The sequence below is a fragment of the Neltuma alba genome, unplaced genomic scaffold (assembly GCF_004799145.2).
Source record: "Neltuma alba isolate B1F8T4 unplaced genomic scaffold, ASM479914v2 tig00011083_pilon, whole genome shotgun sequence".
In the NCBI taxonomy this organism is placed as follows: domain Eukaryota; kingdom Viridiplantae; phylum Streptophyta; class Magnoliopsida; order Fabales; family Fabaceae; genus Neltuma; species Neltuma alba.
Genome location: NW_021635824.1, coordinates 177,279 through 205,074, shown reverse-complemented (window position 1 = coordinate 205,074; position 27,796 = coordinate 177,279). Strand labels below are relative to the sequence as shown.

Below are 27,796 nucleotides of genomic sequence, written 5' to 3'. Positions count from 1 at the left end.
GGCCTATGATTTCACCCGACAATTAATTATCACGAGAAAAGGTTTTTCTTAATACTGAATCGGCGATATCTTAAGCGGGCCTTGCTTCAGCCCGAGGACTTAAAGGGCCCAAGCCCCAAACTAATTTAAGTTAAGTAAGACCACAAAGATCGGCAAAAACTTACCCACTACTTAACGACCCTGATAGTATCTCAAATAGAATTGTCTTTAATAGGAAAATACATATATGTAACAAGAAAAATACTTAAAGGGCTGCATTCCTAAAAGGCTAAAACTCTAGTTAAATCAGTATAATCCTATAAAAATTAATCTAATTAATAAGAAGTCAGCTCATAACCCATGGGATCATGAGTTCGAATCCCACTACTGATGTGAGGACCTTGTTGTTAGACAATTTGTAAGTACCTCTATAAGTGTTATCTGAACTTGAAAGTATGCCTTAGTTCTTGTGAGTCTTTAGGACCTAACACATTTAAACTTTTTTTTAATACCAAAAAATAAGTTACAAGTTGAACTATGCGTGAAGTGGTTAAATCATGTGAACGAATTGCATACTCTATGCAACGTGCTAGAATTTCCTTATTAAATTGCTTCGAAATTTTTTTTTAAATTTATGTAAACAGAGATATGAAAAAAAAATGAATGAAATGAAAAAATGCGGGGAGTGAATCGCAAAGTTTTTACAATATTTAGGATTCAAGCATAATTGTGTATATGAACACATTCATTTTTGTCCCATGCATTAAGCGCTTTCTCACACCAAAATATCCCTAATAAATGCTCAATTTTTTTATTGGCACAAGTCATTACTTGTTAAAACAATCAATCAAATGCTAATCCCTCCACCGCTTCTTTAAAAATCAAATAACTAAAATTGTGTGATTTAAGAAAAACTGTTAAAAATAATTAAAAATAATAAATATGTAGAAAATGTATTTTTTACATAGTGATTGTTCTCTACAATTGGTATAGGTATAACTATTCTGCGCCAGTTGAACAATCGGGATGGAAAGTGCAAAACCTTCGACACCTAAAAAAGGGTCCTTTCTGTAATAATAGGTCTCAACTTAGAACTACTGATTATAATTAGAAAACTAATCATCTGTTGGTTATGCGGCATGAAAGAGTTTGTGTCTATATATTTTTTCCAATTAAAATTCACGAATCATGCTTAGACGTTCGTATTAATTTTAGTTGTCTTAGTTACAATTATTTATATCTCTAATACGGGGATGGAATTATAGAAATATTCTATGTTTTGGCATTCACTACCTAAACATTGTCATCTTAGACTACGTCAAATGAGGGAGAAAATGAAAGGTTCAGCATTAAAAATTGTTGAGATTCTTAGGCATATATAATACTAGAATAGATTCTGTTGTGTCACTAATTAATCATAACAGGTATGACCTGTTGGGATTAGTTAAACACAAACGTGAATCCGTGTTTCCCATAGCTTTATTTTACTGCAAGTCATCATGACCTTCAGGCTTTGCTTAGGCCTCAAAAAGGTGGTCTCACTTAGGTTTCAAGACAATCAAATTTAAATTGATTGATTTTATTAAAAAAAATATATTGGTTATGTCAAAACAATAAAAATAGAAAAAAAAAAAAAGGCCAGTTTTTTTTTAAATGAAAGTTTAGATGATTAAATCTTAGAAACCCACCACAATTCGGACAAGTCTTATAATTTAAAGAGAACTCTTATAGATTACTCATTAGTGACGTAATTTTGTTGTCTAAAAAATAATTTTTAGTTTGGATAATTAGTTGGATAAAAACAGTAAAGATACCCAACCACACAGTAATTAGTTAAACTAATCCATTACTGTCATATGATCATCTCTACTCTTGATACCTTTTTCAGATCTGTTGGGCGATGAAGGGGAAAACATTCCCAAGTAAATTTATAAGGCGTATCATTCACAGCTTATAAATAATATGACCCCGGTACTTAAGTTACATGTACAACCCTTGAAAATTTTTAAATTTGAATATTTTGGACTATCAATTCGGTAGACTTTTCACCTTAGAAGTCTTTCTCTTTATTTTATTTTAATTTTTTAAAACTTCTTTGCTTTTTTGGTTAATATCCCCCAGGAGAAGCAAGGATCAAAATTATTTACATTATTCAATGGGCCACATTTGCCTCACCTAATAAGTGTAAGCTAAGAATGACCTTCCTTTTTTTTTTTCACATAGGAACATGGCTGCGCCAATTTTACAATAAGAGAAACTACAAGTACATATATTATTATATATTACATGACAAACAAAAATTGGACCATACAAATGATAGCCATATCACAAAAGGGGTACAAATTTTATGGCAATATCACTATCATTTCATATAACATATCAACCCCAATTATTCTAATTTGATTTCCTCTGCATGAGCTAATTGACAAAGGAAAGGGGTTTGGTGAAGTGATCTAAATACAGAAAAGAATAAAGAACAAAATGCCACACCCCAAGACTCCACACCCTCATCAACAAAATACGTGGTACTCCTATTAATCTTTTTTAGTTGAATATTTCCCAATTGAACCTGGGACGAACCGAATTATTACTATTACTATTATTATAATTATTATTGGTGACTGACATGGAAGCGGATGCTGACGTGGCGGGGATTAATGGTGACGGGGCAGAGTCAAACGTCTCCCACTTGGTCGTGACTACCACTCCAGAGTTTGAGTGCCTTTGTGGTTGCTCTTCTGCAACTGGGGCAAGTCTTTGCTTTTGTTGGCTATTATGCTTGGGACCTCCATTGTTATGTGGCAGTGAGTTCTTGACTTTCAGCATATCCAGTGTTTCCACATACTTCTGCACTCTTCTCACCTGCTCATCATAATTTAGTATCAATGTGGCCTCATATTTTTGCACAAAATCTAAAGCAAATTTGAATTGGCAAGTCTTCAATTCAATTTTGTTGAGAAGATTCTCATCGGTTTTTTTTCATAGGTGTCTCGTAATGACACCGTTTCCCTTGGTGCAATAAATTATGTAACGCAACAACAACCGACATGTCTAAACATGCCCAATAAACATTTCCAGCCCCATTAAATTGAAAACTCACGTATTGCACTACATTTATACACTTTTTTTTTGCCAGCACATTTATACAATTATTTGTCTAAGAATTACTCATCTCGTCCTATTTATAAGTCACTTTCAACGTATTTCACATGATCCAATAAAAACCTGAAATTTTATTAACTCTTATTTAAAATTTAACTTTTCAAACTTATTCCTATTTAATATATAACATATTTTATGAGAACAAAGTCAACATAGTAATAAATAAAAGGTAAAACTGTATATTTATATAAATTTTTTCTCTCTCTACCCTATAAAGAGAACTACAAATTTCTTCTATCAGAGGAGTATTGATCTAACCATAATTATACCATAATCAATCTCACCGCAATAAGTACTTAAACTAATAAACTTTTTCATTTTTTTATATAAAAATTATAAATACTAGTATAATTTTTTCCAATCCATAATTAATTATCATTGTTTTCAAGACCAACCTAATATATGACCAAGTAGGACCAGGCCTATTAAAAACACTCAAAACCAAACCAAGCCGTATTTTGCTAATTGTCTGGCTGAAAACTGATTAATGCAGTGTAGTTCAGGAAAATAGTGATCAGAAATCACATGAGTGTGTAAAACTTGGGAGCAATTTAGGAAATAAATAAAACAATTACCTGCATTTTCCTCTGCAATTTGACATCCCCATCAGCCATTATAGCGTCCAATTTAAGCAATTGGTTCATCAGCTGCTCAATCAAACTAATCACATCCGATTCTGCAACCTTCTTCCCTTTACTGATAATCGATTCAAGAGCACCCACCTGTAGCCCAATTTCCAATCAATCACTACTCAGATTCCATTCCATTCTACCACTCAAGAACACTGAAACAAACCAGGGTTAAGAGTAGTTTTTTGCCATGAAAGTATTTGAGAAGAAGCTATAGGTATCTAGGTTTGTTTTTGGCTCAACATCATCACCTGGAAGTGTTGAAAAAGGGTAATACCACCCTTCTTACAGGGTAAGAAAAAGACCCCTTAACCCAACAAACAACAGTACTTCTAAGGAACGAAATTAAATACCTGGCCTGCAAGTCTATCTACATCCAAGCTGATCTGTGAGATGCATTTTGCAGCTTTCTCCATGTTTGCGTTTTTCCTCATCTCTAAGTATCTCTTTTCTTGACTAATTGGATCTTCCTCTAATACTATCTTGGACTTGTCCTTCACTCCTGCTATGTCCAGGAACATTTTTGAATCTCTCTCTTTCTTTTTGTAGAACAGTTTCTGGTCTTGGTGGTGTAAACCAGTAGGCCCAGATAGCATTTTCTTCAATTCCCCTGTAATTAGTATTAACATTTAACCCCACGTAATAAACAAATGTTTTCAAAAAAGTAACATGGAATAAATAGGAATATAAAGTAAAGAAGGCAGGAAGGAATTACCAAATGTAGCTTGTGAACCAATGTTGACTTGGTGGTAGGTTGACCCGTATTTAACCCTAACTCTGATTGTCGGTGCCGGCACCGAGTTCCGATCCGACTCGGCGCTTCGCTTCTGAACTAACATTCCTCCGGGTCTCATCTCCCATTCCGCCGCCGCCGGCGGCTCGCCTGAGATTCCGTTTGTCTTCATCATCTTCGTGACGCGAGACAAACTGCGGGTGAATTGAATCCTGAAGTCAAACGAAGCTTAGATCTCTCGTAGCTGCTGCGACTGCGAGTCTCAGCGATCTGCGTTTGAATTTGAAGCTACCGAATTGAACCAATGGCTATTACACCCTGTTTTACAAACAGGTGACCCAGCATTACAAAGCTTTTCTATAAGAGACTTTAGTCGGTGACGTCTTGGAGAAGACAAATTGGAGCTTATCAATATCCTAATCTTGGAGTTGAAGAAAACCGCACGAAATTGCCGGTCGGTGACCAGAATAATTAGCTCCGGCAGAGGTTTTTATTCCCTTTTTTGTTTTTTTTTTTTAAAATTTTGATTTCCTTCAGGGAAAAGTGACAAAACAGGGGAATGAAAAAGTTGAACCTGCCAAAGGTGAAGACCCGGATCTTTCCCCAAAATGAGGCCGAATGTGTGTGTGACAATTTTCTCGCCCAAATCTTTCCCGAGAAAATGAGCACCGAGACGAGAATCTGAACCCCGATTATTCTGAGGAGAATGCAGATGAATCAATGTGAGGTCAAATCGAGAGAGAGATAGAGAGAGAGAATTCCAATGACGCGGAATGATTCGGAGTCTGTGTCTCTGTCTCTCTCTCCTCTTCTGGAGGGCTCGGTGAAGAACAGAGAGGAGAAGAAAATGAAAATGAATTTAGAAAAATAAACGAGTGGCCAGCTAAGTGTGTTGGCAGGCTGTGACCTTGATAATATATACACAATATTAAATATTAATTAATTAGAATTATTAATAAATTATCAATGCCAATCATTCATAATAATAATCTTATCTGCCTATACATAATATAAATGAAAATTCTAATAAGTGGTACTGCTAATTTCTCAATGCACATGCAATGTATTAAACTCAGAACTATTTTAATACAATAATCAATCATCAATCAATATATTTAGAATATTCATATTATATATATTCAAAACAGTGCGAATCGATTTATTAAGAAAATAAAAATATCAATATTATATAACTTAATAATATGAAAGCTTCTCATAAATGGACGTTTAATCTTGGTTACAATCTCATGTCATTAGTATCTACTCATTTAATTAAAAAAAATAGTGTGAAAGAGAAATGGGCAGGACATTGCATATTCACAGAAATTAAATAATATTACCTTTCATTCTTTATAATACCTCCCTCCGTTTTCAAAATAAGAGTTAGTTAACTAATTTATGTAGATTAAAAAATTACATAAGTTAGTTATTTGTAATAAATAAGTATTATTTTTCTTAAAATATACTTGTTAATCAAATGTATTAGTTATAACTACTATTATTATTAGGACTATTTTGAGAAAAATAGATAACTATAAGAGACAAAATAGATTGAGATTTTATATTTAAAATCAAAATAAAAGTTAAACGAAATCTTATATTAAGAACTAGAGATAATATTTGATATTCAATTTAGTCATAAATATAAGACCCAAATTTATTTTATTTATTATATTTATTTTTTTAAAGTAGTTCTTGTAATAGTTACACTTGCACCTGATAAAAATTTTATCAAATGGTAAGTTCTAGCTAATACATATAATTAGCAAGATATTCTAGAAAAGATAACATATATTTATTACAAATAATTAATTTAAATAAATTTTTTTAATCTACTCAAATCAATTGAGTAGTTTTTATATTAAGTAACGAAAGTAATATTACATGTAACCAAAAAAAAAAAGAAGGTAATATTACAAACTAAGACTACGTATCATGTGTTTGTCTTTTAAGATGGATTGCGCTATTCCTAATTCAATGATAACGCAGCTTTCTAAAAGATCAATATAATATCAATATATTTAATTTATACAAAATAAAATCTATGATAGATTATATTATTTGCAGCTCGTTAATATTGTGACTCATCCCTCATAACATATTTAGTTCAGACAAAAAAAAGTATTGTTAATAATCATCATCAAAATCAATTTATTAATATATAATGTCAATTTTGTTGGAAGATGCTTTATTACATTAGCATTGTTATATTATATGCGTTGATATTTTTAAACTATATATATATTTGATAATAGAATATTTTTATACTTATATAACTTGTGATTCTATAATTTGAATTAGAAATTCATGAGTTTCAACAATAATATTTCTCACATTAAAGTAAAATAATAGTTAGATTGCAAAATTTAAAAATAAAATTCTTATAAAAAAGAAAAACTTGATATTTTTGTTACGAAAGAAAAGTATACTTATGAAGAAAAGTAATTAATTAAAGTGATGATGAAGTTTCAAAAGATTAATGATAGTGTTTATTTATTACACAATTACATTATAGATAAAACTTTTAGATGTTGTTATCTTGTTAATGAATGTTTTAGATGTTGATAAATATTTATATATGATGATATTTTATATTTGTGACTTAATTTTATTCATATTTATGTCTTTTATTAATAATTTCATTGGTTTATTTTTATATTTTTATAAAAAAATATGATAAATATAAAAAATAGTATTTTTTCTTAAACGGGCCAAAAGCCTGCAGGCCGGCCTTGGCCCTGTAGCTTAAGGGTCAGGCCTAGCAAATTGGGGTATTTTTAAAATTTCAGCCCTGGAGGGCCGGTCCTTTTAAGCCCGCCAGCCCTGAAGGGCCAGTTTTGATTATCAACTCTAATGTGTTGGTTAGAACTATTATTATTAGAAGAACTATCTTGGGGGAAAATGCACAAATATTAGAGATAAAGTGGATTGGAGTCTTATATTTAGAACCAAAATAAAAGTCAAACAAGGTCTTATATTAAGAACAGGAGGTAGTATTTTTTTTCAAGGTAATCCTTCTAACAATAGTAGTTCTAGCCAATACACTTGATTAACAAGGATGTTTTGGGAAAAACATTACCTATTTATTACAAATAACTAATTTAACTTCTTTCTTTAATCTTGTCAAATTAGTCAACTAGCTATTATAATTAGGACCGGAAGATAGTAAGTTTGCATTTGAAGATAACAAATTTAAACAATAAGACAATTTGATTATTTACACAATATTTGCTAATTTATAAGACTTGGTCAAGAACTCAAATTATAATTTTATACTTTTTAGTGTTTTTATTTACTATTTTTCCACAGAAAATTTCGTGTATTGGGTGAAGAGATGAAATTAAGGAGAAGCGAATGGCAACCACCCAAGCCGCCAATTTTTAAAAAAGAAAAGGAAAAAGAAAAAAAGAAAGAGAAAGCAGACGCGGAAGTGACGGAACTATTGGGAAGAGATAAGAAGATCATGAGAACAGGACAATTGGGGGATCAAGTGTTACGCAAAACAAAAGCAAGCTGTTAGGAGGCCATTAGGTGGAGTGCAGCACAGGTTAAAATTGTGCTCCGGTATTTAGATGTTTACATGTGTCCAACCAGGGGTAGTTTGGGTAGTAAAAATAGAGCGATGATTTAGGTGGAGGAAGATAAGAGCTCCATGGCGAGTTTTGTGCCGCGGAAGCTTCTTCCCTTTGGAGGAAATGGGTCACAGGCGTACGGCGTCCCTGCTTGCTCGTGATGAAGCTGCACTAAGGTGAATCGCGCGTATAGTGTTCCATAATCATTCCCTGAAGAAAACTTCTCAAAAGATGTGTTGATATTCTGATATATTCACATGTCATGTAGAATTGCCTTTTGCCTTTGGAACTTGTGGCTTGCTGCTTGCATATATATAATATATTGGTTTGACTTTGGAAGTCATGGGTACCATTCAGCACGCTTCACATAAAAAACAACTAGACAACTTTATGTGTCATATAATTTATTTCAATATTTATAATAGTTCTGCTCCATCATATAACACTCAGTTCACTGGTTTAGGAAGATTAAAAACACTAAATAAATTACTTAATTATAGTACATGTTATATTATATCTCTAAAATATTTATGTGCATTATTATTAAAGTATATATTATTTATTAGTTTCTTATAAACTAATTTGCCTAACTTATAAACTAATATACTACCTCTGGTCCTAATTATAAGAGTTAATTGACTAATTTGAGAAAATTAAGAAAATAAGTTAAATTAATTATTTATAATAGCTAGGTGTTATCTTTCCTAAAATTATCTCGTTAATCAAGTGTATTGGCTAGAACTACTATTATTAGAAGGACTATCTTAAAAAAAACATAAATATGAGAGACAAAATGGATTGGAGTCTTATATCTAGGACCAAAATAAAACTAAAACAAAATCTTATATTAAGAATCGGAGGTAGTATAATATAATGATACATATAAGCATTTTATAGAGGTCATGTAAGATATATTATAATTAAGTAATTTATTTAGCTTTTTAAATCTCTTTAAATGAGTTAACTAGATCTTATATTAAGAATTAAAAGTGGTGTACATAATTTTTAATCCTAACCCTATGTTTGGATAAGGAAAACTAGGGAAGAAAAAATACTAGGAGGAAAAACTCCCAAAAGTAGTTTTTTTTTTCAAAACTATTTTTAGAAGCTTCTCTTCAGAGTATTCTCATCACCATTGTCGGCTTCTCCCTTCTTCATCTTCTGACCATCAGCGCCCTCCACCATCATTATCGGCCCCTCACCTGAGCCTAGGGAAGACGGTGATGATGTATGCAACATTAGAAGGGAGAATGAGGTTGACTTTGGGTGGATAATAGATGGGAAATAATGTGGAGGGAAGGAGGAGGGGAAGATGAAAAGGAAATTTGGTTGAGGGTAATTTAGTAATCTTATATATTTTATTTATGTTGATATAAAACACAAATTTGTTGCCAATCCAGTTAATATCATACCAAACATCTTCATGATGATAAGGTTTGCAATACATTTAGGTCGGATTAGATTGTAGTGCATTGTATTGTAATTGAACCAATAGAGCTCTTAATATCAAACTTTCAAAATTTGGAATATGGCCTTGAAAATGCTCATCTTCCAGGAAATAAAAAAATTAAAAAATAACAAAAAAGATTTTTGAATTTGGAAATCCCTAAACAGTCATTTGAATAAGATAAATTCTTTTTTTAACCACTTATGACTAAATAGAGATTTTCAAGTTTACTAAAATGACCTATAAAAAAAAAGACCAAATTGTTCTAAGTAAGACGGTTAACAAGTTTATTGATGTTATTAACAAGTTTGGCACCATTGTTAACAATAGGTTTTTTAAGAAATTAAAAAAGTGCTACTTTTACAACTTAAATAACGATGTTAACAAGTTGTGCAATAATATTAACAACTCACGTAATACCATTAACAATATGATTTGAGAGATTGTGACGTTATGAAATCATAAATGGAAAATTTTACAACTCTAATAATGTGATTAACAAGTTTATTATCACTATTAACAATATTGATATCACCGTTAACAAGATGTTTTTTAAGAAAATAAAAAAAAAGCAATATAGTCATTTTAGGAAACTTTAAAATCCTTATTCGGTCCCATATGATTAAAAAGGAATTTTTATTATTCAGGTTACTATTAAGGGATTTTCAAATTTAGCTTCTTTTTTTTTGTTATTTAGTCCTATATGATTAAAAACATACCATGATCTAGGGATCCTTATCTAACCCATTTTAGGGGATTGATAGTTAGAACTTGTCTTTTTTTGTACCAAAAGTAAGATTTAAAAAATTAACAGCATAGAGTCCAGTAAAAAAAGTTAGTCTCTCACAATGTGGATAAACAAAGTTCAAATCTGTATTTAGAGAGATGCTCACATGAAATGCTCGACAGTATCTCGAATATAATTTCCTCTAATAAAGGAACACTTATGCCTAAAGAAGTTAAAATATATTAAGTGACATCACATTTACATATGTAGAAAATAATGAATAAAATAATTCACTTTCAACTTCTACATTTTATATAGGATATTGAGGATTGATATTAATATTTAATAGCTTGGTCATTGTGAAGTTGTAATTTAATTAATGTATTTTCAATTACAGATATAATAGCCTGTACAAATTTAAATGTTATCATATTATTATTTGAACTATAGTATGAATATCTCACAACATAGTTTTCTCACTCAACCCAATCACAATTGATTGATCCAATTTTCATTATATTGATTATAAATTCTTGCTAAAATATTTTATTTTTAGTCATTTTAAAAATTTATGTTGTGGAAAATAGAAAAAAAAAATCTCTTTTTTTAATAAATATACACTCTACTATCTACTTAAATTTTAATCACTTATAATATTAAAGAATTACTATATTCGAGTTTTTGTCTTTTTCTTACAACAATTTACTGCATAACTAAATTTATCCAAAAAGTATTAAATTTTTATTTGTTTGTGCAAACTTGATAGGAGAATATGTAGCATTTTGTCAGGATTACCATTAATAGAGTTTTTTAAAATATTGACGTTGTTCAACTGCTTTCCAACTTCCTCTTTGACAGGGTTTGAGAAAAGAAACACAAGACCTCTTCTCTAGATAAAATTGGAATAAATTTAGTTAATCAAAACAATTAAAGAAATCAAATACAATTATATGCAATTGTCGCTTTTCTATTTGGTGCAGTTTCATTCTAGAAGTCACTAAATTGTCATATTTTCACTTCACTTGCGTAATTATATTTTGCGTAGCTTGTCTTTGCTTAGACCAAATAGGCAATCAAGGTTTCCTTACCTCTTAAGATTTTATTTACCCTTGATAATTATGTTAATTTAATATATATAATTATTATATTAAAATGTGTGCCATATCTGCTGAAATTTAAGAGGCTAGGCTTTAAACACAATAGTTTGGATTTGAGTTGTGTGCATAAAAGACACTTTTAAGGGAACTATTTTTACATTTCAACTTCATCCAACTTATTTAAATTAGTCAAAACTAAGTGTACTTTTAATTATTTAATTTTACATAAAATTTTATTCTGATCTTTTAATTTTATAAAGTATATTTTTAGCTTTTTAATACTAATATTCTTAATAAAAAATTGACATTGAATTTTTAAATGTTAATAAAATATTTTCTGGCGTGTTAAATTTAATTTTTAAAAGGAAAAAATAATATTTTAATCTTTAAAATTTTGACTCACTTAATACTTAGTCTCTCAATTATAATTTATTGTAACTTAGTCCCTAAATCTGTAACTCCTTTGAAACTTAGTTCTTGAACTTTTTTAACTTTGATAATTTGATCTTTATTATCTGTAATTCATTCCACGTCAACATTGTGTCATCCAACATGGCAAAAAAACTAAATATTATTGCGAGAGTTGTTAATTATATTATAAATATTAAAAAAATTCAAAAAAAAAAAAGTTACTGCCTCCTGTGATTGGTGAGAGTGACTTGAGGTTTTAAAGAAAATTAAAGGATAACATTATATATTTACCAATATTTTAAAATTCTAATCTAGTCATTATAGCTGATTTGGAATTTTGTAGATTTTGAGATTTTTGAAATTTTTTCTAAGAAACAAGTCAGGAAGAAAAATAATTATTGTAAACAAGGAAATATTAATTAAAAAAGGGGACATCCGGCCGTACATATAGTAATATACTAATATCTATGATGTCTAGATTTAAATTAAAAGCTAACAACATCTTAACAAAGAGTTCTTAATAATGCAAGCTTCATAAGTTGCGTCCACCAGCTAAAACTAGCAATGCCTTAATCTAATTTGTGGGAACAATAAATGAACAACGAAGTTAGTCACAAAATTCTTATTTCTTAGAGTTAGAGGCAATTCGCTTTGTTTAACAAAATAAGGGTAGGTTCAATGAGTGCAGACTATGTCACAAAATTAATCGCATTCCGTGTGACTCATGTAATTTATTAAAATTTTTATATGAGTTGATTGAAAAGTTGATTTTAGTACTAAAGGTAAGATCTTAATATATATATATTTTATATTTTTTTATTCTTCAAAATTAATTTATCTTACTCATAAACTCATATATAATCTGATACTATGTGGAAGTATGTTAGGAAAACCAAAGAATTTTTTTAACTTATTCAAATTAATGAATTCTTACATTATTGGAAATGCATACACGTAATGAAGCAGTTCATGAGATGAAAATGGCATGATAAGTGGTTCTTTTTATTTTATTAAAAGATTTTATTTATGATCAAAATTAGAAATAGTTACCTTAAAAAGTACTCTAGAATAAGATAAATTGGTTTTAAAGAATTATTACCTCATGTCTTTAATATAAAACTTTTATTTTAGTCCTAAATATAAGACCTAATCTATTTTTTTCTTATATTTATTTTTTTTAAGATAGTCCTTATAATAATGATAATTTCATCCAATACACTTAATTAACAAGAATATTTAAAAAAATAACATCTATTTATTACAAATAACTAATTTAACTAATTTTTTTAACATACTCAAATTAATTAACTAATTTTTATATTAAGAATCGAACTAGTGTAATATCGACATGAGATTAGATCGGTCCGATGAAGGGAAAATTTTCCAAAATCGCAACCCTTTTCCAAAGTCTATTGGCTCGATACTTTCCCCCGAGGCAAAGGCAGTTCGGCACGCTCTAACATCCTGGCATGCATACACGGTGAATTGCAAGAGAGGAAAATTAGGTTGCACGGAAAAAAAGTTTACACCAAAAAAAGTTGAGTTTCACGTCATACAACAAAAAAAGGGATAAATTGCACATAATAAAAACTGAGTTACATAAAATTTTTAAAAACCATTTGTCATTAATTTCTCAACTAAAAATTTATTCCCAATTTTTTCTTTTATTTTTGCAGTTGATTTGAGAGGTTTTGAGACCAAGCATTTGTTCCTTCGTGTTCTAAATATAAGAGTTATAATAAATTTATAAAGTTTGAAAATTCAGTTAATTGTTTATAATAAATTTTTGCTAATTTTTTTAAAATATCTCATTTAATTATTCTCATTGAAAATTACCTAATTAATAAAACTTCCTCTAACACATGCAATCATTAGTATTATTTAGGAGAACATTGTAAATTTATGAGATAAAATAAAATAAAAATTTACATTTAAAATTGAAATAATCCCAAAATAATTTTAATTTTTAAAATAAATATAAATCCTTTTAAAATTATCTTTAGACTTTTAGTTTACTTCTTTCTATAGTATTAGAAAAAATAATTTTAATGGTTCTGAAATTTAATGTTATTTTTCTGTCATCAAAATTTAATCAATCTTTACTATTTCTTATGTATTATTGCATTAAATATATAATTTTTTCAAAATAGAATATTTATCAATTATTAATTTTTATTTTTTTACAAAATACAAAATGATTATATATTTGGACCATCATTTTCTAAAATTATATACCCCCTCTTATCCAACCCTCTTGCAAAAATGGTAACTCATATAGGTCTAGCATTCATGATTTGCAAATGCCAAATAGCATAATTTGATTAAAATTTTTATATATTTTTGTATTGATATGTTTTAGCTTACATATGTAAATAAATACATTCATTGTTTTAAAAAATTTATTTTTTAATCAAAATATCTTTTTTATTTTCATTGTTATGGTTAAGGTATTGATACTTTGATAGGAACTTTTTCAACTGAACTGAGTTTTTCTTTTGGGACTAAGCACTTTCCAGAGTTGAAGTTACCACCTTTTTTTTTTTTTTAAATTGGAGGTTAATTTGGAATGCATTTTATTTTAATTCTTTTAAAAGATCGATGTTTCAAAATTTATACATTAAAAAATTGATATTGGGAAAACTGCCCCAAATCGGATTTACATTAGTTAATCAAGATTCAATAATATTGAGTACCATACAAAAACCCAAAGAAGTATTCAAATTATAAAAATACTTTCTTGATAAGTCTTGTCTATAATTGATGAAATTTCGATCAAGTTTGAAATGTTCATAGGCAAAACCCAAAGAAGCAGGGAAATAATTAGCTTTCCAAAAAGAAAAAGAAAAAGAAAAAGAAAAGTTTGGACTCAGCAGAACAATTCCTTTCTTTGTGAGGGGGAGATTCATCATTATTCACGAGATGATGAAAACTTAAATCTGCAAAAGCGTACAACACGCAACATCCTCAAATGGGTACATTTCATGATATGAACAAAATCCACAAGTGCTGTTCAATCTAAAACTTACAGAAATTACAATTTTCAGAGGAATTAATAATGATGATATTAACTAATTAAGCAGAGACGAAATTGTTTCATTGATGAACAATATTGGCAATTATGTATTTGTATTGTTATGCCATCGTTGGCACGCAATATTGGCAATTATGATCCTTCACAAGTCAAAGTCTTTCATTGTAAAACCCTTAACCTCATAACATTATAATCTCGTCATAAAACCACTACTATGGTAGAAAAGAAAAGCTGTTAAAATGAACTACCATAGTAGAAAGAAATTGCATAACTTCAGAAATTAACATTTAGACTTGGTTTAAACTCGAACTCTGTTGCATGCAACTAAGAATCATTTGTTAACATCTACTGGGCCTCCGAACCTCCGGCCCGGGTAACAACATACATCACATCAGCCCATCCAAAATAGTTTCCTAGACAATAAATCAGAGTTTCGTAAGATACTATAAATGGCCTCTGGCCAACCCAAAATAAGGAAATAACATTCTCTCCAGTTTACAATAAGGCCGAGTAATCAAAATATTTCAAAAAGCAGTCCTAAATGTGGCAATATATATTAGCCATACATATACAAGTGCTAGAGGCCTAAAGCTAACCAAGCTCAAGCCTCTACGTCTCTTCCCGAAGGCGCACGCCTAGAACCTTCACCTGAAAACATTGTAAACCACGGGGTGAGACAAACGTCCCAGTAACCAATCTTTCCAATTCAAGGTACTACTAAATAGGTGCTCGTGAGGTGTCAAGTGGGCAGTTCACAAGTAATATATAATGATAGCCACTACAAGTCATGCAAGTGCAATGATGCAATTCCCGTCAACCATATCCCTCACTTTGGGGGATTTTCAATAGCCGAACCCGGCCTATCCCTCACTATGGGGGGACGTAAGGAGCCATAAAAGGCTTATCCCTCACTCTGGGGGACGTAGGGAGCCAAAAGGCCTATCCCTCACTATGGGGGACGTACTGAGCCAACCATCATGCATTAATGGAGGCCTTACCACGTGGTAGTAACTATCAAAAACTCTCACCAATTCCCAATTCATGCATCATGCTCAAACCATAATCAAATAGTAATTGAACATTTCATAATTAACTTCTTTCAGTGGCATATCTTTCACAATTTCAAGATTCATTCATCATCGAAACCCCACAAGACGGTTTTCCTTTTTATATATATACAACATACACTTTAAATATAATTGTTACTCGGAGCACAAAACATAAATCTACTCAGAACACCCCAGAAGCAATTACTAAGGATTGGAAAGTGGTTACCTCTCGCCTGAGCAAGGAATAACAAACCAACAATGTGGCCCCGTGCACCAACAAGACTCACAACCGGTCTACACAAGCACACAAACACACAACCAACATGTATTAGTTTTCAAACTAATAATGTGGCCAAAACAACATTTGGGGACACAAAATTCCTATCTCCCATCAAAACTCTACCCAACTCAAAAGGTATAACTATCAAGGCAACACTCCATGGTCATACCAATCCATTAAAACCTTAATTCCTTTCCAAACATCAATTAAAATTCATAACCTCAAGGACCCACTATAGGAATTCTACACCCAAACATCTATTTTGAACAATTGAAGTTCTAACAACAATTTAAACCGATTAAACATCCAATTTAACCCTCCTTAACATAACCCAATTCACAAAACTCAGAATCAACCTCTACATTATCATCCTCAATCCCAAATCACCTATTTCCATAAGCCCTAGCTTCAAAAACTCAATGTTCTTCAAATCCAAGAAAATTACACCGATTAAATACTTAGATTAACCCAAAGCAATCATTTAAACTCAAAACAATCGGTCAAAAACCTCAGTTCCATCACAACTTAGAAAATCCTAGGGTTCCACCAAAAATCCTCAGAAATTCCAAGAGAGAAAGTAGATTAGAGGTTAAAATCACTTACTTGAGGTAATGGATCCTTAGAAATGTCTTTCCCAAGCCTCAACACCGAAACCCTAGCAGAGCTCCTCTCTCCTCCTTCAGATTTTCTAATTTTCGCACAACTGAACCCTCCAGCGTCTATATAGATTCGCGACCTTTCGCCGTGGCGAACTAGTCCCGAGAGGGATTACTCGCCTGAAAACCTGACTTCACCGCGGCGAACTCCAATCTTCGCCGCGGTGAAAGCTTCCCGAGAGGAAACTCTCGCTAGCCCAGAAAACATTCGCCGCGGCATAACCCTACCTTCGCCGCGACGAAACCTTCCCGAAAGGATACTTTCCCCTGGAACTCCCGGTGCGCCGCGGCGAAGTAAAACTTCACCGTGGTGAACATACCCTGAGAGGGATATGTTCACCTATTCCTCCAACATACCTCAAATCCAACCTAAACACTAAGATCAAGATTAAATTGCTAATCTATCCTCAAAATCAACCAAAAGAGGTTATTAAAACCCAATAAAACTCAGGACGTTACATTCATGAACTTTGATGCTCCCTTCCCATTTGCAAAACTGACCATTTTGATTTTGACATCTTCTTTCTCCAGCCTTAACCAAATCATTTCCCTCCATCTTTTATTTTTCCCTCTACAAAAAAAAAAAACCTAATTTTTATTTCATTATTTGATATATATTATTATTAGATTCAAGTATTGTTGGTATTAAAAATAGGGGTTATGATACAAATTTGTTTTGAAAGTTCTCATTAAGGAGTACTGGGCACTTAAAAGTTTTTTTGGATACAAATTTACCACAAAAGTTTAAAATTGTAATAATATTATCTCCTATCATTAAATAATTAACATTAACCATTAAACTAATGATATTAGTTGTTAAAATTTTTAATGGTAGGTGATAGTATTGTTACGATTTTAAACTTTCAGGCACCTAACACTTCTAAGTGAAAACTTTCAAAACAAATTTGCATATTAAAATTAATTTGTAAACTCCTTTAGTCTCTACCAATTCCTCCTATCCTACTTGTAACTTAACAAATTTATATACAAGCGTCAAAAGATTAGAGCTTTAAAAATTGAAAATTATGAGTAAAAATTCCACAAAAAATATGATGATAATTTTTGTCGCCTTATGAGAGTTCGCAGCCTAAGGCTCCCCGCCTACACCCGACCAAAGCTATTCGGCTTCTCTAGCGTGTCTACTTGGATTTGTTTACACTTTTTTTTTTTCAATTTAAAATTTCTTTCCCATTTCAGCTTTAGAAACATGGGGAAAAGAAATCCAGCCCCTCAATTTTGACCTCAATAGTTCACGGATTCTCAGGCCAAAAAAGAAAATTGTTCACAGATTCAAATGAAAGAAAATGCAGATGAGAAGAAGACAAAACAAGAAAAAAGAGGAGACAACGCCGGTTGATCAAGGTGATAAGCATGCTGGGCATTCGAGTATATTTTGTTTTATTGAAAAAAATTGTATTTTAATTTATTTATATTTACATTTATTTTTGTGATTCCGGCGTTGGAGTATCTGTATTTTTTTTTTTTTGCTAAAGCATAGGTATCCTCCTATTGGAGGCAATACTATTCCAGACACTGTTGGGCACTAAATGTGGACACTTCTCCCAGCAGGGATTCGAACCTTAGTTCGTCATATTGTGAGGAATTAGCTTCTTCTGCTAGATCCAACCTCGTTGGTAGTATCTGTATATTTGAGTGCCTATATGCCAGCATGACGAGTTTATCGTCCACTGGGTCACACATAATGGGCCACTTACCCTGCCAACAGATGGCCATTTCAATACTCACTGGCCCACATAATCACAAAAAGCCCACCCCTCAACACCTTATCATGGCGTGCACAAATATTAATGGTCACGAAAATTAAAGGCTTATCTTGGTTCGTGGCTGGACTGAAGCAGCCATGGCAGCCTTAAACTGCCAATTTTATCCTTCCAGCTTCTTCATTTCTCGAAGCGTCAAGACCAGAAGAAGCAAGCATCACAAATCCTGCTCAGCACAACTCACACAAAGCAACATAAAGGTACCGGCTTTACAAGTGCATTATTCTGACACTACTGCTTCATCGAATCAATATATCACGTATCATATATCAAACATATAAAATCCATAAAAAGGTACATTACTCATAAGTCATGAACATTGTGGCTCGTATCGGACTCTGTAAAGCATGAGGCCTGCATCTAGTTGACCCAAAAACAAAATGAAATGAGCTCATGGGTGGTTTTTTCTGTTCTGATTATGTGGAGAAGGTTGTGATAAATGGAGCTGCAAAGGAAATAGGAAGAGCAGCTGTAGTGGCAGTGACCAAAGCAAGAGGCATGGAGGTGGCCGGAGCAGTGGATAATTACCATGTTGGAGAAGATATCGGAAAGGTCTTTGCTTTTCAGTTCCTTTGGTACATAAAATCTAACAAATATAAACAAAAATAAATGAGGTATATATTTATAAACATATGTTTATGATATAATGTTGACGGATTATCTTAACTGAGTTTCTGCCTTCCTTCCAAATCTTAATCCTTAATCTGGTATGAATTCATTGTGCTTTGTAGGTGAGTGACATGGAAGAGCCTCTAGAGATTCCAATACTAAATGACCTCACTATGGTTTTAGGATCAATATCTCAGGTAATGTGAATCAAATATTCATTAAGAAACTTTTCCAGTGATAAACGTTTTGGGTACTGAATGGCATTTTATTTTTTGACAGTCCAAAGATAATGCAGTAGTCGTCGATTTCACTGACCCCTCCTCAGTTTATGACAACGTAAAGCAGGTTTGGTCTTCATAGCCACCACCCTTCATTCTTCTGCTCAATTTACTTGTATAAACCATCTAGTAATCATAGCTCAAATACATTCAAGAAGACAAAAAATTGCACAAATTTTATATGCAGCTTCTAAGGCGCTTATTGTTTTATAACTATACTAGTCTTCATCGGTTCATCCATAAGAATTTCTCCTCATGTTTCAATTCTAATAAAGATTATAGCACTCTTAAATTAGATTCTAGCATTACTTACTACTGAGGTGAAAAGTCGTGGTTCATTCTTCAAAACAGGCGACAGCATTTGGAATGAGAAGTGTGGTGTACGTGCCTAGACTTAAAGTAGATACAGTGGCTGCATTATCTGCATTCTGCGAGAAGGCCAGCATGGTGAGCACACGGTGAGATATAATGATAATGACACAATGTCTACTTCAACTTTTGTGTTTCCTCTGTTTTGGGGGTCAACATTTTGTGCTTGTTATTCTCCATAATGATATTGAAAGAGTTCCAAATTTGGACTAAACAATGCTCCTAAGTCGTGTTTGTTTTGTGGCCATTGGTTGTGTTCAATTCTAGGGTGTCTTGGTTGCACCAACCCTATCCATAGGATCAATATTACTCCAACAGGCTGCCATTTCAGCTTCCTTTCATTACAGCAATGTCGAAATTGTAGAATCAAAGGCTACGCCAAATGTAAGATTTCATTCTTTGATCTATAAATCTACTACGAAAAAGTGTATTGAGCATAGGAGGTCAACCTCAAAAAGATAAGATATAGCTGGTGGTGATATATGAACATATCCTTTGTGAACAGGATCTTCCATCAGTAAATGCAAACCAAATTGCCAACAATCTCTCCAACCTTGGTCAGATCTACAACAGAGAAGATCTTTCAACAGAAGTCTTGGTAAGCATAAAATAACCTCAATAATATAGCCTTGATTGATAAAGATAAAAGGAAAACATGTTCATAAAATATTTGTCCCACTAGGCAAGGGGTCAAGTTCTGGGAGAAGATGGAATTAGAGTGCACAGCTTGGTCCTTCCAGGGCTTCCATCCAGCACAACAGTTTACTTCTCAGGTCCAGGAGAGGTATATAAACATGAATTAATTTGATTCTACTTCTGAGAAACGCGTCTTCAGAGCAGATTTGTTGGCTGCAGATCTACACTCTGAAACATGATATCACAAATGTACAGTGTCTCATGCCAGGCCTGCTTCTAGCAATTAGAAGGGTAGTTCGCCTCAAGGTAATATAAAGTTGTACATTTCAGTTTGATCAATCGTTGAGCTTCAACCATTTCATTCTTGCTATCCCTGCAGAATTTGGTATATGGCCTGGAGAAGTTTCTGTAAAAGCATTCAGATCCTTTTGAGATCCTCGAGGGGACGTCCGCATCAGCCTGGAAACAAGCATCGCGGATATGGTCGAAAGAAAGATTATTTCAGAGAAGTCAGACATTTTGTCAGAGATTATTTAATGTATTCAAAGAGGATTCAGACATGAAGAAAGCATTCTTTTAGAGCTTTTGTAATAGCAATCACAATTGAAACGGACAAGGGGGGGGGGGGGGGGAAAGAAAGTAGGGGCTGAACCAACAGAGATAGTAAAATGGCAAACCAAAACCGAGGTTCTCCTGTTTTTTTCCCCCCTTCCTAAACGAGTTCCTTGTTCTTTAAGACCAAAGCTTAACATGTCTATAAATGTGTTCTTTTCCAATCCCCTCTCCTTAGAGGTTAGAATATAATGTGAAAAGTCATATATAAGGAGCCGCATTTGAGACCATTTAACCAAACGCAAAAATTTAAACTTTGCTTTCTAACATAGCTTACGATTTACTAACAAAAACAATATTGCTTTTGGCTTGCCATCTTCTCATCAAAGCAACAAACATCTTAGTTTTATGCCTTTGCTGAAAGCATAGAATCAATCAAATCATAGGACAAAATGCAAATAAAACAACCGCTATGGATGCAACATGCATACCAGACTCATAAGGAAACCCTTCCCCATAGTTCAGTGCGCCACAGACTGGATTACAAAGATCTGCCATAAATACACTTCGTTTTTATGGATATTATTTGAGGATGTTTAACAGTATTATCTTTCATAAGAAATCATTAAATTTCACTTATTTTAAATATCAAACTGATGAGTTAAAGGGAGGAAATTGAGCGTATCTGCGAAAAAATGTAAAAATAAAAGACTTCAAGTAATTAATTCTTTGCCCACTCTTAGACTCCTACGACGACAAACTGTTTCACAACTATGTGAGCGTATGCGTGTGTATTACTCTTCCATTGGAGAAGAGATGAAATTAGGAATTGTATTCATGAAACGTAGCCCATTATAATATTATAAGCATATGCAGTTTACTTTTCAGTAAACCTTCGTGGTGAAATATCTTCATGGTTCTGTACAGTGGGAAAAATTCAGCTTTCCCAATTTCGTGGCCTTCCATCACAGATGTATATTAAGGTCTCTGCAAATATGGTGTGTGGATGTTCGTAGCAGTTATCTCCAAAATACCATATTAGTCATTGAATATACAGACACCAATAAACACATACATATATGTATGTATGTATTTCTTGCTCAGTTTTATCCGAGTTTCAATATCCAAATAACTTGCGTTACCTTGATGAGGAACCAGATGATTAGGCCCTTCACGGCATTATTTAATTTTATCATTGTAGTTCCACATTTTGTGGGGTTTTAATGTCTATATAAAAAAAGAAAAAAAAAAAAGATCATAATGGTCATCACCATGATGCTGCTAGACAAATTGTATCAAAGTTATCAAAAACTTCCGACACGAAAGTTCAATGCTTTGCTTTTTCTGGCCAAACAAGTCTAATACTTTGCTGCATCTCATCTTTTTAGTTATCATTAAATCAAGTTATTGTTCTATCAATCTTGGATAATCCCACTGCTATGCAGATCAATGACTTAATGTGATTTCAGTTATTCACCAGCAACATCAGAGGCAGGTGCAAGTCCTGGAACTTCTCCACAATACATGACAATTAAGAAAAAATGAGGACTACGAGTATTAAACAAATTAGACCAAAAAAAGGCACTCCCTTTATCTCTAGCCAACAACAAATAAATAGTATCATACGAAAAAACTCTTGCAAAACTTCTAAATGCTCAACATTTTTCTCATTGAATGCTAGCAAAATTATCAAATTACATGCTGCTTCTTTCAACTTTAAACATTGAAACATAAAAAAAGAAATGAGGAAACCAATACCTATTTCTACACTAAACCAGGATTACATATACACTGATATTTCGAAGAAAAAGGTTACATATCGAAATTGCAGACTTGCTGACTCATCACCTGAAAGATGTAAATGCATTCACAAATTGGCAAGTTTATCCATGTCTCTGAACTTGTCGGCCACAGCTGCAATCCAGGCTCTGTCTTTCATGGTAAATGCGTACGTCATAGTCGAGGCCAGAAGAATAAAACCTTCAGGATTTTGGGGTCCGTTGGCAGTCTGGCTTGGACCTTGTAACAATGGTTGCACCAGGAGAGAGCAAGCCCCTTTCGGTAGAAATTCCTGAAACTCAGAATCTGATATATCTATCAGACTTTCAGTTTATATGAACAAAGCCTTATAATCTGCAAAGTGAACAGCATTCATACTATGGAGTAGACTTGATAGAATAAGATATCAGTTTTCACCCAAAAAAATAGAATAAGACATCAGTTGATAATATAAATTTCAGCCTCATATTAGCAGGACTCAAACTCAAGCCCATTGCTAGTTGAAACCACAGATAATGCACATAAATCTCAATAAAAATTCTTTAAAATCTGCAATTTCCAGCACAAAGTCCTAAATCATTCCAATTAAATTTCCAGGTTCTTTCTAGTACATTTAGTTTGGTCAGTAAACAGGAAAAGAAATTTTAAGGTGTGAGGATAAAAAGCCTCGAGCACCCAACGGAACCTAACCATAAGATTCATATCATATACAACCTATACCCGACTGTAGACAACTACAGACTAGCATCTGAAGATATGACATCACCATAAACATCACAAAATGTCCAACTATCATTTCTGTTTGATGAGCAAGAATTGAATAGGAACCTTCGTGATCTTTATGTCAATAATACCAGTCAAATCTTCAACCACTCAATTCCCAGAGAAACATAGGACATCGTAAAAACTACATTGGTTCCAGACACAGTTCTACCATCGATCCAGTAGAAGGAAAGAGAACAGCATCAACCACTTAAAATTTTCTAAGGACATTGCACAAAATTACAAAATTTAACACAACATACAGATGCTTTTAAACCTCACTGCATAGTGCCAATTACATAAGCAGATGAACTGGCCATCGTAGTTCAACTTCCACTATGTAATTAACCAGAAGTAAGAAAATGGCCATACCTGCTTCTTGGGGAAAATAAAGTGTGTTCTTCAAATCAAAGAGACCAACTTTTTCTACTTTTTCCTGAAACCATCCAAGAAGACTTTCTTTTGATGAGTTTTCTTCTGGTATGTTCCAGTAGCCCCGTGCACATATAGCCCCTTGAATTGAAATTAACTGAACACATTAAAATCATATGCTCAGTGAACACTCAATTGACAAATTTTCCTTTTGAAAATGATCTCTACCACTAAATTGCAAAATTTACTGTACATCTGTAATTTCTATTATTTTTCTTTCATTTCATTGGTTTCTTAGTCAACCTTTGAACTGTTCATTAAAACTCATAATCATTAAGCATGAGACATACCACGGCTATGGCATTTGTATTACGCAATAGAACATATGATGCCCAGGCCAGGTCCTCCTTCTGAATACCCGCTAGACTGGGAGACATAACAAATATTTGCTCAGCACCATCAGGTTGAGCTTTTTGGTAAGCTGGCTGAGCACCCTGAATAGATTTGGAGACCAGTTTGAGGATTAGTGATGTTCATGATTATTTTATATGTGAGCTCCAGATACAATTTACATTAAAAAGTTAATACAGCTTAATTTTTTAAAAAAGAACATTATATACTAAACCATTTCTGCATGCATTATGCTATTATTCTAAAGGAAATCTTATATTTTTGGTTTCTCAAATAATTTTTAAAATTTAAAGTATGAAAATTTTGAAAATATCTTGGAAAGGTAAGCAGACGTAGTTATTCATTATTCAACCTTATGATTTGGAAATTTACAGTATAAACCTATAGTGAATATCATGCACTAGCTCTGCATAAAATAATAACAGTTAAAAAGAGGAACTTGAATCAGTTCTTAATGTACTTTTGAGCGCATCTAGTCAGTTTCAATTTCATATCACATCCCTAAAAAGAACATAATAAATTCCGCTAGTATGCTAGTAATCTTAAAATATGTGTGGGTGGTATATTTTCCATTAAATTTGATAAACAAATGTTACAAAAGTGTCCGACTTCTGCACACCATTTGTGGTTCTTTCAGGGGCACGCTTATCCATGAAGCGAATTATTCCCTAGGAAGCAAAAGCTTCTCAAAATTTCTGACTCGTAGAGATAAGATGTTACTTCAAACTTTAACACAAAAGCTTCTCCTTTTCTTCATTTTTTTAATCTTATTTGTGTCACTCATGGTCCCAAATCTACTTAATGACCTGAGATTCTATGCTGTATTTCTCCCGACAGAAACATCAGTAATTTGGCAAATCTAAATTACAAGCCGTTCATATTTCCACCATCTTGCAATTTCCAGAAATGGCCAAAAATGGAAATTTTCTGATCAAACATGAACCCAAAACATTAACATAATTCAAGCATTCTAAACGTCGGTGGAATTTTAGTTTAGAACTCTCTTACTTCTCGCATAATTGAAGAAGACAAGCCAAAATTTCCATTGGTAGAAGAAAATTAGAAAATACAAAATTTCAAGTTGAACGTCACTAGCATTTTTGCTATCATCAATTATTTACAGTTGAATAAACACGGGGAGCATTGGTCACAAACGCAGGTAAACATAATGAACAAGTATTAGATAGAAAAGTTACCTTGAGAAATTTTCCCAAGTAAGGCAAAGCAATAGAAGCAGAAGCCAGAGAGAGCCCCAAAATTTCTGTGGTCTACAAATCAAAAGATAAACGACCAACTGAAACCCATAACGGAAATAAAATTAAGAGAATCTAGATGCAGAGATTTGCTTACAAACTGCGCTGGAGTGATAGAAGTTGAACCAGAATCAACAAAATGATTTAAGAGCAGAAGCGAACCCAACCCATATCCAATCCATCTGGGCAAATACGATTCATCCAATCCAGGTATTCCTGAAACAAACACGATCAAAATGGGGACGAAATCGATCAAACGCGATTACAGGCGAAGAAAAAAAGCGTCAGAAGCTTCCTCACCTAACGTGAAGCGAAGCACGGAGAGGTTTAACTGTTGCTGTTGAGAATCCTCAAGACGAGCACAGATGGTTGCAGAGGATTTTCTGGAGCTAGTTTTGGCGCGAAATGCAGAAGGGGGTTTCAGCGGGATTGACTGAGATAAAGAGATACCGTTCATCGTCTAAGAAATGGCGGGGTCAAGGATTAGCAAGAATCCCAATTCCGCAGTTATTTGCTGGTTTGGGATGTTTGGGTTTTGGAATTCGAGACTGTGACCCCAAGTCCATTAACCAACCATAGGGCTCAGGCCACTGGCGTGAGTAGGAATTAGTATAGTAGTAAGGAACACTTTGTCCTTTACTACTCTTCCGATCCTAAAACCCATTTAACTAATTTAATTAAATTAAAAAAATTAAGTAAGTTAGTTAAGTATAAAAAAATAAATGTTTTTTTTAAAATATCATAATCATCTTTTTTAATACCACCTCTCCTTCTTCTACTTGATTATAGTTGAGAGTATTCATAGGGAAAATTAGAAAAAATTGATAAATATGATAAATGAGTTTTATATTTAGGACCAAAATTAACTCAACAACTGGGTCCTATATTAAGGACTGGAAGGGTATTAATTACCACTCTCTCTTATGTATCTTTTAAAACTATTTTTTGTTCAAAATAATAAATATAAATCATCAATTAACTCATAATTTTTTTAATTTTACTCTTATGATTAATTAGTGTTTTGTGTTAATAAGCCCATCAAATTCCTTGTTTCTCTATCTATATTATTTAAGTTGGGATAACTCGGAAAAAATTATCAATTTAGAACAAGTTTAATGTTTTAATTTTTTTTCTCTTAGTATGTGAGAATTAGCTAAAAATGCCCTGTAATGAGGATTGGAGGGAGTACTTGCTTTATTTATACTAGCCTTTTTAATTGATCCTTTCATCATTTATTATAAGAAACAACTATTAGGATCAGACAATTCAAAATGTTAGTAAATTTTAGCTAAAAGTAATAAATGTATAAGATAAATATATATATTTTTAATTATACATTTGTCTGTAAAGAGACTACATGAGAGATAATGATTGAAAATTTATTATAGATATAATAAATGACATTTATTTGATGGGATAAAAGTAGAAAAATCTTAGACAAAGATAATTTGTTTCTTATATTTTGAGACATCATTATGAAAGAGATTGTTTCTTATAAAAAAGAATGGAGGGAGTAACGTGGGAACACCTTCATTAATAAGAGTATTTTTGTCAAAAAAAAAAAACAAGGACAATAGACAATTAGCAAAAATGTCTTAGAAAAAAACAGAGAGATAAGGGGTGAACATATAATTAGACATTAAAAAAAAAGCATAGTATAGAAGCAGTGAAATACTTCCTCCGGTTCTAAATATAATACCCATTTTGTAGTGTAATTACACTACAAAATGAGTTTTATATTTAGGACAGAAGAAATAATAATGAGGATAAGTATTTTGTGTTTGGAAAACACAAGTGGACTCCATCTCTTTACCATGATAAGGAGATTGATGAGGAAGGTTAGATGTTGCTCTGTACTATTTATGCTTCCTTTGAAGCTTTGGATTGCAATTTCTATTTAAAATAGCAAAATTGAATTTTGAAAGATAGATTGCTACTCAAGGAAGGGAGCAAATTGGGTATCTGAAATTTTATGTAAAAGTAAAATTAAAGTGATAGAATAGTAGAGACAATGAAAACGAAAACGAAGCGTAAGTAAGTTAAATATTTAAAGAGTTATAGAAATCAAATATAGATATTTATTTTGGTTCTACTTCTCTGTCTCCACAACGAAGCAATGAAAAGTAGCTCAAATGGATCAAAAGCTCATCAAACGCTCATTTAGCACTGCTCTGAAGAAAGAAGGAAGAAAGAGAGATAGTCGTTGCTTGAGATATTGGTC

General features: G+C 32.3%; 3 protein-coding genes across 5 annotated transcripts; 1 reads left to right on the top strand and 2 right to left on the bottom strand.

The window, feature by feature from the left end:
- Nucleotides 1-2,207: 2,207 nt before the first annotated feature.
- LOC114761109 (BAG family molecular chaperone regulator 1) lies at nucleotides 2,208-5,346 on the bottom strand. Of its 2 annotated transcripts, XM_028950426.1 has the most exons (5): nucleotides 5,078-5,345; nucleotides 4,486-4,821; nucleotides 4,124-4,380; nucleotides 3,717-3,863; nucleotides 2,208-2,841 (listed from the first exon to the last, which is right to left on the bottom strand). In XM_028950426.1, exons 2-5 carry the CDS (start codon nucleotides 4,676-4,678, stop codon nucleotides 2,524-2,526), a joined length of 915 nt encoding a protein of 304 aa, XP_028806259.1. In that variant the 5' UTR covers nucleotides 4,679-4,821; nucleotides 5,078-5,345; the 3' UTR covers nucleotides 2,208-2,523. The 2 variants fall into 2 exon arrangements, with proteins under 2 accessions (XP_028806259.1, XP_028806258.1); XM_028950425.1 differs by having other exon boundaries at nucleotides 4,486-5,346.
- Nucleotides 5,347-18,634: 13,288 nt separating this feature from the next.
- LOC114761121 (dihydrodipicolinate reductase-like protein CRR1, chloroplastic) lies at nucleotides 18,635-21,030 on the top strand. Its single transcript, XM_028950441.1, has 10 exons — nucleotides 18,635-18,754; nucleotides 18,984-19,106; nucleotides 19,286-19,360; nucleotides 19,443-19,508; nucleotides 19,793-19,888; nucleotides 20,078-20,194; nucleotides 20,316-20,408; nucleotides 20,493-20,594; nucleotides 20,666-20,752; nucleotides 20,826-21,030. The coding sequence occupies exons 1-10, from the start codon at nucleotides 18,635-18,637 to the stop codon at nucleotides 20,856-20,858; spliced, it is 912 nt and encodes a 303-aa protein (XP_028806274.1). The 3' UTR covers nucleotides 20,859-21,030.
- Nucleotides 21,031-22,593: 1,563 nt separating this feature from the next.
- On the bottom strand, nucleotides 22,594-26,083 carry LOC114761111 (protein COFACTOR ASSEMBLY OF COMPLEX C SUBUNIT B CCB2, chloroplastic-like). 2 transcript variants are annotated; one of them, XM_028950429.1, is made up of 6 exons: nucleotides 25,876-26,083; nucleotides 25,673-25,791; nucleotides 25,519-25,590; nucleotides 24,262-24,405; nucleotides 23,912-24,068; nucleotides 22,594-23,083 (listed from the first exon to the last, which is right to left on the bottom strand). In XM_028950429.1, exons 1-6 carry the CDS (start codon nucleotides 26,030-26,032, stop codon nucleotides 22,866-22,868), a joined length of 867 nt encoding a protein of 288 aa, XP_028806262.1. In that variant the 5' UTR covers nucleotides 26,033-26,083; the 3' UTR covers nucleotides 22,594-22,865. The 2 variants fall into 2 exon arrangements, with proteins under 2 accessions (XP_028806262.1, XP_028806263.1); XM_028950430.1 differs by lacking the exon at nucleotides 25,519-25,590.
- Nucleotides 26,084-27,796: the final 1,713 nt, after the last annotated feature.

Excerpts from the sequence above, each read along its gene's own strand:
- LOC114761109 (XM_028950425.1), bottom strand. The coding sequence starts at position 4,678 with ATGATGAAGACAAACGGAATCTCAGGCGAGCCGCCGGCGGCGGCGGAA. Across the intron at positions 4,381-4,485 it reads TGGTTCACAAGCTACATTTG|GGGAATTGAAGAAAATGCTA; the intron begins GTAATTCCTTCC and ends TACTAATTACAG. Across the intron at positions 2,842-3,716 it reads AATTGCAGAGGAAAATGCAG|GTGAGAAGAGTGCAGAAGTA; the intron begins GTAATTGTTTTA and ends TATGATGAGCAG.
- LOC114761121 (XM_028950441.1), top strand. The coding sequence starts at position 18,635 with ATGGCAGCCTTAAACTGCCAATTTTATCCTTCCAGCTTCTTCATTTCT. Across the intron at positions 18,755-18,983 it reads TCACACAAAGCAACATAAAG|GTTGTGATAAATGGAGCTGC; the intron begins GTACCGGCTTTA and ends TATGTGGAGAAG. Across the intron at positions 19,509-19,792 it reads TTTATGACAACGTAAAGCAG|GCGACAGCATTTGGAATGAG; the intron begins GTTTGGTCTTCA and ends TCTTCAAAACAG.
- LOC114761111 (XM_028950429.1), bottom strand. The coding sequence starts at position 26,032 with ATGAACGGTATCTCTTTATCTCAGTCAATCCCGCTGAAACCCCCTTCT. Across the intron at positions 24,069-24,261 it reads ATACAAATGCCATAGCCGTG|TTAATTTCAATTCAAGGGGC; the intron begins GTATGTCTCATG and ends TAATGTGTTCAG. Across the intron at positions 23,084-23,911 it reads TTATTTTCCCCAAGAAGCAG|ATTCTGAGTTTCAGGAATTT; the intron begins GTATGGCCATTT and ends TAGATATATCAG.